This window comes from Condylura cristata, unplaced genomic scaffold (genome assembly GCF_000260355.1).
Source record: "Condylura cristata isolate star-nosed mole 26May11 unplaced genomic scaffold, ConCri1.0 scaffold00004, whole genome shotgun sequence".
NCBI classification, from domain to species: Eukaryota; Metazoa; Chordata; class Mammalia; order Eulipotyphla; family Talpidae; genus Condylura; species Condylura cristata.
The window spans coordinates 18,061,880-18,072,755 of record NW_004567105.1 but is presented as its reverse complement, the minus strand read 5'-3'; the positions used below and the strand labels follow the sequence as shown (position 1 = coordinate 18,072,755).

The 10,876-nt window shown below is 35.7% G+C and overlaps 1 protein-coding gene across 1 annotated transcript; it reads right to left on the bottom strand.

Annotated features, from left to right (window-relative positions):
* Positions 1–1,744: 1,744 nt before the first annotated feature.
* Positions 1,745–9,174, bottom strand: LUM (lumican). The gene is made up of 3 exons (XM_004676494.2): positions 8,877–9,174; positions 5,464–6,349; positions 1,745–2,536 (listed from the first exon to the last, which is right to left on the bottom strand). Exons 2-3 carry the CDS (start codon positions 6,326–6,328, stop codon positions 2,379–2,381), a joined length of 1,023 nt encoding a protein of 340 aa, XP_004676551.1. The 5' UTR covers positions 6,329–6,349; positions 8,877–9,174; the 3' UTR covers positions 1,745–2,378.
* Between the last annotated feature and the right edge of the window lie 1,702 nt (positions 9,175–10,876).

Here is a 10,876-nt window from a genome sequence, read left to right as displayed (position 1 = left end):
TCTTTACATGTGGCATAGGTCAATTTCTTTTAACTTAGAAGACCACAAAAATCTGTTGACTGTATGGCTGAATGAATAAATGTAACTCACTAGATGTTTTAAAAGTGCATCACTATTTCATATACTTATGACATGTCTACTTCAATTTTTATAAAGTTTATATACATTTCGAGTCATGGTAATGGATGGAGTTTAAGAGTAATGGTGTTGTCAGGGAGGCACCATGTGACCAGAAAACTGGCTCCCACAGTGCTCAGAGCTAGAGGTTGGGGTTAGTAGTAATTTACAGTTGTTAAACCAACTATAGAAATGAAAACTCCTTAGGCACCTAGGAGCAGATTCAAGCACACTGAGCATTTAAGTAAATAAACACCTTTTGGTCCCAAACAAACAAAACCTGTCAGGCTGTTGTTAGGGTGTGCAGACTGGGGCCTTCCTGCTGGCCTAGGGATAAAGTCTCAACACCATCACCTGAGTCTGTCCTGGCCAGGACAGGAGAGTGATGATATGGAGGTTGAGGGCCATTGTAGAATCGCTGGTCCTTTTCAAATTCTACTTATTCAAAATCAGCAAAACCAAACCATTGCACAAAGGAATGATTCCCTCCCAAAGAGACTATATCCATATCACCCCTACACTGGCCCAAGGCATCAGTCCTACCCACCCGTGACTATGCAGGTGCTTCTTTTCACCAACCTTTTCCTTTTGCAGAGCCTACTACATTACAGCTTACTGTCAAGTTATCTTTTAAGTAATGATGGTCTTTTGCGGCAGACTGTTAGTATAACGTAGAAATCACTAAGATTGTCTATCCAAGCATATTATGCTATATTGAGTGTTTCTTGTCAACTAGGTAAAGCAGAAGTGATTTTTTTTTTCTGAATTATATACCTTTCTCTTCTCCATTGTATATGTCTGGACATAGGAAAGAAATTCCCACCCCCCAACTTTCCAAGTTCTCAGAGAGTCAAAGCAGCAAAGAAAAAAACATTTTATACTGGTCAGCAAAAGAAAACCCATTTGTATATCATATATAGAGATAATATATATGGCTTTTCAGTTGTAAAGAATAATGAAACATGCAGGTGTTAGGGAGCAGAGTGAGGGGGAACTTCAGGTACTGGCAAGAGGGTGAGACTTCATCGTTATTCTGGGAGTAAAGATGAAATTCTTAGAATCTGTTCACTAATAAGCCTACAGCTGGATGAGACCACTGAAATAACATTCTTCTGGGTCATAAAAGAGCAGTGACTGATTCTCCAATTGCAAAAATGGTAGAAGGAGTCAGGCAAGGAGAAAAACCTTCTTTTCTGCCTCAGGCACACTCAGAGTTTTAATCAACTCTAAAAACATCATTTTTCCCTTAAGAAATGGTTAGAGACCCCTTACGGCTCAGAGGACTTGATTGACCTCTAGTGTCCATATCAAGGAGACAAGAGGCCTGCTCAGGGCACATTGAGAAAAGCCAATTTGATCCTTGGGGGAGACAGAACCCACATATAGGATCATGGCTATCCATAATGTAGAAAGTTGAAAACTGTTATTACTGCATTGTAAACCCTAAACCTTTGCTCCATCCATCTCTGTGCAAGTAGAGGCTAAAAAAAAAAAAAACTATTTATTTAGTGGAAAATTGTACTTGACATCAGTAAAATATTTTGTAGAGATTTATTTTGAATTCTAATCTTTCTTTTTTTCTGCATATGGGATGTATTTCAAAGGAAGGCAAGCACAAGAATGTCATTTGCTGTGTTTTATTTTGCTATTAGCTTGTTGAACATAACATGCAAATAATCAAAAAGAAACATACACATGACTTAAAGTAAAAATAATTCTAGAAAAGTTTTACTAGGTAACTACATGAATTGTTACTAAAAATACTGCTTTAAATGTATGTGGCTTTTTGAATTTAGTCTAGTATTTTGTAAAATCTGAGGACTATTTTTCAGCTAAATAAATTTGAACAAATTGAGATCATTTGCCTCAAGGGAGTAAACATTCATATCTATATAGTCCATGTTCTGGGGCATATTAAGATTTAGAGTTTATGAAACTTGGCTGAGTTCCAATAAACCAGTAAAGCTTTGCATAACATTTGACATTAGAGATGTTAAAAACTAAATTTACAAATAAATCACTGAATTTGTTCTCTATGAGCGCATCTATATCTATGCTCATGATGAAATAGGCCTGCCTTTCATCTTCTTCCTTTTTAAAAAAGTAGTAAAAATGTTTACAAAACATTTTCCCTTGGAATTTAAAATTCATGGAAGTAATAAACAGCAACAAAAAAATGAATACTATGAAAATTAACACACAAAAGACATAACCATAAAATGTTGCTCCAGGTTTCACCTCCATGTAACTGGAATTAGTAGCTACTGATTAACTGTGATTTCATTGGCTACACGTAGACACTCATACATGTCAGGGGGCAGGCTGCTGTGAGTGAGGAGGTTGCCATCCAAACGCAAATGCTTGATCTTGGAGTAGGATAATGGACCCAGGATCTTACAGAAGCTCTTTACGTCAAACTCTGGAAATTGAAGAATAGATAGCAGTCATCATGGTGTTATAGAACATGGACTTGAAGCAATTACGAGAAACATCCTCAAATCCCTAATAATATCTAATAGGACTTCCCACCTAGAAAAAACACCTATTTACTTTATATTGGAATTTGGAAGAACTAAAGAACCAGATCAGGCTACCAGATGACACAGAAATGTTTAGTAACTAATAGCTATGGTAGATCAGGATGTTCAGTGGAATTTTTCAAAGAATGGATTTTATTCATTATAAGGTCTTGATTTAGAGATACTTGATTTTGGACAAGACAGTTATTAGATGTGTGACATTACTTTAAGACCTTTCTCAAAATATTTAGTTTGGTATGAAGAGATATAAGAAGGCTGACTAGGAATAAGTTCACTAACAAAAGCACCCTGGGTTTTTGCAACATAAGATAAGGATTAACTAGATGACCCTTAAATAGTTACCCAATATACCATAACAGTGATTTAAAATTCCAAATCCTAGAGCGTCTGTTATCTGAGCCCATATTTTAAATTCTGTGGTTAAACACTGGTTACATTTTTTAGTATAAATTAAGGAAGATACTTTATAATCTTTGTGTGTGTATACAAAAACTGATCAGTTTGCCCAGGTATGTTTTGGATTAATCTTGTTTTTTGTTTTTGTTTGTTTTGTCTTATCTCATTCTCAAATTCTGATTAATACTGACTTTAGTCCTCTAAAAGGTCACGTGCTATGGTAGGCATGGTGTGGTAACATACATTTGAAGATAAGTAAATCTATATCCCTAAATCATACAATGATGGAAACCAACATCACCTCCAAAAATAGTACAACTTTTGAAAAATGAGGCCACAATTCTCCTCTAAGGTGTTGTCTTAAATAAACAGTCAAATTCCAGGGATCTTACGCTACCTGCTCTAGGATATCTACAACAATAGGGGAAAAAGATGAAAAACATGGTTTTAGTCCTATATGAGTTTTTCTATGTCTGGCATTTATCAGCTGGTTTTTCACTTTGGGAAATACATCTGATCTTGTTATAAATAACATTTATCAAATGGCAATATGTGGAGATTAAATTAAGATATTTATCAATTAAGGTAACACACCATGTATTGTTTGCACAAAATATGTATGAAATAATTATTTTTTAAAAATATGTTCTCATTTCAAATTACATTAGGAAGAATTGTTACTAGGTAAATGCTTAGAATTATAAATCTGAAACATGAGAGATAATTTGTGTCTATTCTCTAATGTTGAAATATTAAGCTTTATAGGAAGTGCATGTAGACTATTGGTATTTATGACAACATAAACTGAAGACATAAGTGCAAATTCAAACTGCAAGTCTACATGACCAATGTCAAGGATAAGGAAGCAAGGTAGCCACTCCTTTACAAATGAGCACAGGTGCAGGGGACTGTGGATTTTATCTCAGCTTGGCACTGAGTGGCTGCTGTCATCCTCTAAAAGCACCTTCCTCATCTCCCAGCTTGTCTTCCATCTTTAGCTAAGACAATAATGCCTGGGCTTACTATTTCAAATTCCCTACATCTAGAAGCCTTTATTGTCTAAGAGAAGAGGATAGCCATGCTCCTGTGGCTAATGTCTTACACATTTAATGGCACTCTTCTGCCCCTAGACATGTTAAATTCCATTAGATTTTTGGTCTGAGTGACCTTCTGTACAATCACAAATGTTTAGAAAGTGGGACCGCATATTGCCACATTGTGAATCTTTCACAGGAAATAGCCATGAGGATTCAGCTCTGATAACTTGAATATTTTCTAGGTACAGAAATGTATATGTGGCATTTCAGAACTGGCTGCCAGTATCTCCAGATGAACACCCTAATACTACCTGTAGTACATGGAATTGTTACCGTCGTAGATATGACGCTTTGTCTACTTTTTTTTTTTCCCTGACAGTAAAGCTAATATTCTTATTAGTAGGACAATGGAGCCAACTTTCATGGCATAAATGTGTTCAAATTCAATAGAGTGATTTGCAGATATTATTGCTTTTTGGTGTGAATCAGTGTTTTCCATTTGAGTTTTTATTTAAAGTATCATTAGTCATGAATCAAAGATATCTTTTCTGCCAAGCTCTGGGAGAGTAAGTTGGGAAGTTATGAATGTCAATTTTCCATCTGAATCTGTGTTGCTTACATTGAAAAATGTCCCAGAAAATAATAAAAAAAAGTGAGTGCATAAATGGCCCAAATGGGTCAAACCCCTATTTTTAAGATAAAAATAACATGAAGTAAGTCAACAAGAGAAAGGAAGGAGAACTGGGAGAATCAAAGGAGATGAAGGATCTGTATGAAGAAAGGAACCCTGTAGTGCTATTTCATAAAATATTCCAAACCTCATTATCCTCTCCTGTTCATAATCTTCCTCACAGTCCTCTTAAGAACACTGTGAAGACCACACACAACACAACTTGACAACAGATGGCAGATGATGGTCACAACAGCCAAGGTCATGATGTCAGAGAAGAAAGACAATGACAATATATGGGATGATGAGGAGGGAGGCTGAAACCCATTTCTGGTCTTGTTTTTTCCTCCCTGAGGTAGACTTTACCAAAAAATAAATGTGGGACACAAATCTAAATGATGCATTAGGCAAATAATAACATAACTATTAAGAATTCACGGAAGAGGATTAGTTCCAAATATTAAAATTAAAAACCCATATTTGAATTATATGATCTTAACCCTTGATTATTTGGACATACCAGATCATGGATATATATAACTGAGTGAGAATTCTTCTTCTATATTTGAATTGGAGAAATATTTTGTTGGGATTTTCATTTGCTTTTAAAGTTACTGAGCCAAATGGAGTGTCTGTTGCATAGTTCAGTCATTTCAAAAATTTTGGAAACATCACTCACACACAGGCATAAATGGCTACTTACTTTCAAGTTGATTGACTTCCAGATAGTAGTTTTCAAGATTTTCATTTACAGGTGGTATTTTTTTAAGCTTATTATAGGAGAGATCCAGCTCAAGCAGGGATGACACATTAAAGGAATTTCCATGAATTCCACTGTCAACCAATTCATTGTGAGATAAACGCAGGTACTGCAATCCATTAAAGTTCTTGAAATATTCCTCAGGGATGCTGCTGATCTTATTGTTGTCTAAATAGAGAGTTAGGAGAGATACTGGGAGACCAGAAGGTAGTTTTGTTAACTGGTTGAAGCTCAAGTCAAGATACTCGAGTGATTTGAGACCTTTAAGTGCAGATGAAATGGCATCCTCTTTCAGCTGGTTGTGTTGGAGGTGAAGGAAGGTCAGGTTGACCAGTCCATCAAGGGAGGCGAGCTTGGTGATCTTGTTATGAGTAAGCTGCAGGTCCTCCAGAGATTTGGGAAGTGGGCCCACTAACTCTGTTAGATTGTTATGATTTATGTGCAGCTTCTTCAGTTTCTTGAATTTAGAGAAAACATTTCCTTTTATCTTGGAGTTTTCTAGAAGGTTATTATCGAGAATAAGCCACTGTAGATCAGTTACATTTTCAAAGGCCTTTTCATCGATATGGTCAATCTGATTATTTCTAAGGTAAAGGTACTTGATTCCAGGGGGTACCATCGGCACACTTTTCAATTTCAGTTCATCGCAGTACATGGCAGTTGGATAGCTTTCAGGGCAGTTACATTCGGGGGCACAATTAGGTGATGAATACCCATAAATTGCTAGGGGGGAATCATAATCATAGTAGATGTGGCCACTGATGCCTCTGATTAATGCCAAGAGGAGAGTAAACACACTTAGATTCATTTTTGGTAACTGTCTTGAATCCTAAACAAAGTGGAAACACAGATGTTATAAAATAATGTATAATTGGAAAAAGAAACTATAGTTTTAGTATTAATTATGTGCTAAATACATTTAAATGTGTAATTATTTTTAGTGCATTTAATAGTGTAGTTTATATTTTTTGTTTAAGTATAGGGAGAAGGACATATGTTTTAACTTACAGGTTATCATAAGTTATCAGATGTCCAGTTAGGTTGAATTCACATATGACCCCTCCACCCCTCCTGGTGAGTCAGACCTAATTGTTCCAGTCAGTCTCCCTATGCTCTTCCCTCCTTAAGTACTTCAGGCAAGAAATTTCTAGGTGGTGCTCACTGATCACCCTGCTAGAACACTGATTCAGTACACCCTTCAAAACCAGAAAAGACAGTTTTTAAACAGTGCATGTACTTCATCTTCATTAATGCATCTTATTAAGACTCTTAGAGGAACTTGGAAAATCTGTGGTTTTCCTAGAAGAAATCTCTTCTCTCCTTCCTCCCCACCTGCCCCCACAATGCCACTTTTCCACCCTTCCTTTTTCCCTCCCGTTTTCCTTCTCTTTCTCCCTCTCTCTTTCCCTCCCTCTCTTCTCTCTCTCTCAGTGTATATTTTGGGAAGGGGCTATGTTCTTTTAAAGTATCTGCTTACTGTTTCTTTTGGGGAAGGAGAACAAAATTTTGGGTGGAGGTGTGTGCTTATATTACTTCCAGTTTTGTTTAACATTCCATTCATTTAGGCACATTTCAAATTATGTTCTGAGACTGTATTTAGCATACCAGTTGTAGACAAACTGTTTATTAGAAAATTTCACCAATTCTAAAAAATGTTTAAAAAATTCAACTGGTATAGAAGTCCTTTCCCAGATTTTGAATTAAAGTTTTTTCTCAGTAACAAGTCTACTTTCTTCATCTCAAAATTTAGTAAGACACAATTTACTTATCTGTATTTTAATGTTCTCAGAGAATGGAAGAGGGAGAAAGTGGCTATGGAGAAACACCTGCAGTCAACAGTGGCCTTAGGAACCATGTAGAAAAGATAATATTGAGAGTATAAATTAAAAACAGTTTGTAAATGTGATTTTCAACTTTCTGGTGTAGGTGAAGGAAAGTAGGATATAAAGTTGGACTTCTGAGCATGAAGAGCTATGATGGAGGATAAACTGGTCACTCTGGGAAAGAGAACAATGAGAGGCAGGATTCAATGAATACTGTGCAATAGGTATCTCCCTGTGAGGTGTGGGGGTACAAGTGTTTGAAGGTAGTTTGGGAAGGGTTTGGGTGAAGGCAGTTGGGGATAAGTAGGATTTTTGGTATCAGGAATGTAAATCCATTGCTTTAATATGAAACTATAAAGAACTATAATTTAGCAGATGAAACCACAAAATAATTTGTGAGATATATTATGATAGCTGGCATACTACATACAATATCTGGCCAGATACTTAGTAAGTTATTACCTGATTTTGATGGGGCTATTTCATTTACTTCACTAGATTTGGCCATGGAAGCTCTTACATAGTGCCAATGTAATTATGTGATTATTTTAGGTGGGCTTTTTTGTTGTTGTTTTATATGCTTTTTATACTACTTATGACTTCTTATTTATGACATTTTTAATAAGGTAACATTGGTTTACAACACTGTATGTAATTCAGAAAGATCCCACCTCTTCGTGTGTATGTTACCATTGCACTATAGTATGCTAATGCAATAAACATTTGTCTTGCTTCAATTATAAACTTCCACTTTGTTTTACACTTATACCAAAATAGTCATGGTAACTATAAGTATTCAATAGTAATGAATTTTTTCTTTTTTTTGGGGGGGGATAGTAAATACTAGGACTCTTAATTCAAAGAGAGCTTGTAACCATATAATGATTCTACTGTGAAGCAAAACTGCACTTTCCTTCTAGTTTTTTCAAATTCCTGTGGCTATAGAGGAAATACTTTTTTTCCAAAAAGTAAATCATATTTTCCAGAATTTCTTTAAAACATGCTCCTTTATATACACCCAAAAATCTATACCCCAAACTCAAATCTTTGAGATTACCAAAATGGAAATAAGTAATCCAAAGGTGTCTGAATCCTTTAGCTGACATTTTATAACAACGTGAAAAGTAACAAGCCATAACAATATATTTATTGAAAAGTTTGGATAGTGATTCAAATGACTTGGTTTATTCCCAAACTAGGGTCTAACAATACTCACATGTATAACAAATTTGCATGAAGGTACAGACATCTTAATAGCCAAACATTTTCACTGTCTAGTTTCAATAGCTTATCATTCTAACCCTGAAACTTTTATGACTTTCTTTGCCAAACAGCCCTGTGTAAAATGTATCTCAAATCCATAAATCCTGGAAAGCATATTAGGAAAAATCTGAAAGTAAATGCTCAAAACTGTAGATTTTGCTGGTGACTGGCAATTGGCAAAGTTGCTCTGGAATTTTTTCTGTTCCTGTTACAATAAACACTGTCCCAAACAGTCAGCACCCCCAGTGCTATAGTTAAAGCAGGACTTACCTCGCTGTCTTGACACTGTTTTCCTTAATTCTTAAAGCAGATGCTCTGTGGACAAGAATCCACCAATATATGCTGTGAACTCTGTCAGGACGAACTGGCTGCCAGATTCTTAGTGATACAAGAACTGAAGGGGGAGGGGGGGACCCAGCCTCGTCACGCCAGTCTCTGAATGGAGTTATGTCATTGTGGGGATCTTGTGGTGTGGCATGTGAAGGCGCTGCTCTCTAACGAAATGCAGGTGGACATGGGAAGGAGGGCCAGCCTCGTGCTTTCTCTGTGGAATGGCAGAGAGGTCCCAGCTAACTAGTCCAAACGCCATAGCTTTAAGCCAGGAAAGAAGTACATAGGACGACTACCGTGAGGCTCACTCGCTTACAAAATGTTCTCCTTCTTTATCTTTGGCTAAAATTAAGGGTGATTCTTTCAGTTAATGTTCACGTCCACCGGAAGGTCTCATAAATCAGAGAGAATACTTTCAGGAAAATGCAAATGAGCAGACTCAGAGGAATTAAGTCATTTCTGCTTATTACTCTTGTAATCTGTATTGATTTTCTTGGACTCACTTATTATTCTGGCCATGAGGGTAACTTATAGTAGTTTCTAAACTATGAAAAAATGCTCCATCTACACTCTGAGACAAAAGATAAATAGCAACATACCCTGTTTGCTTCTTATATTAAAGGGGCTCATTTTATGCTGCTCTTGTCTGGAACCAATCAGCAATGTCTGTCTGTTTCTTATTTTGTGGATTGCATTTAGGAATTCACCCAAAACCTTAGTTGGGGATAGCATTCTATAACTTAATGCCAAAAAGCATAAAAGAACATGAAAAAGTAATAAATGTATGCTAAAAATATCACAAGGCAATAATCATCCACTGTCATTGCATGTTGGCAATATTTTTTCAAAAGTAAAAGTTAGTGTTTTAAAAATCTCCTAAAAGCCTGATTTCATATACCCATGCTTCTAGTAAGTGAGAGAACCACTCAGTTTATCTATTTTATTTTATGATAATATTTTTCCTCCAATATTTTATTTCCTCATGTTTATAACTATTTGAATCAGTATTTTAAACTGTCACATTATTTCTCCTTTTAACATTACTTTTCAGTTGTGAGACCTATGTAATGTAAATGAATTTTTATGACCATTGATGTGTTTATCTGAAAAATTACTAGAATAATAAGGTCTTACTTTTTTCATAGAACTATTAAAGAACAAAAGATGGTATTGCAGGGTGATACATAAGCATGACATGTTATTATTATTCTAAGAATATTATAATGTCTTTGATTTATAATAAAGGAAACGAATAAACCTAGAAAATAAAGAACAAGAAAGACCAGACCAAGTACACATAACTTAATGACTTTTCTTAAGGAGATGATTAAAAACAATTTTAAGCATTAACATTGAATGCATCATTATATAATCTGATATTCAAAATATTTCTACCTACTCCTAGAATTTTATTTATGAGACAATAAACACATTCGCTGTGTGTCATAGAGTTTAAGTGAATTAAAATGAATTAAGTTCTTTGTGAAACTGATTATCATCACTATTATTTCCTTCACTGAAACCATTTTGGTCAATCCAACAACAGGACAAAATTGCACATTTTAAAGTGCCTTTCTTGTGTGTTTTATAAAAAAAATTAAACTAATTCTACAGTATATATACACTTAAGGTCTCTACATCACTCTGTGTTTTAGACTCAGAATTTTAACATATACTTAACTTGGAATATCATGCTTTTTTTTTTTAAGATTCATTTATTTATTCATATGGAACTGGGGTACAGGCCAGAGATGTGGAGGGTGAGAGGATTCACCAGAGACAGAGGGGAACAGAACAGGCAGATTTGACGAAGTACACTGCTGAGGGGAGCAGCGGGCGGGTCAGGAGAGGTCTGCCGCGCCATGTGGATCTCCTCCGGGGCAGGTGGGAATCGAACTCAGGCAGTAGTGGCTTTCGCTTCTTAGTGCTGTGCTTTAACC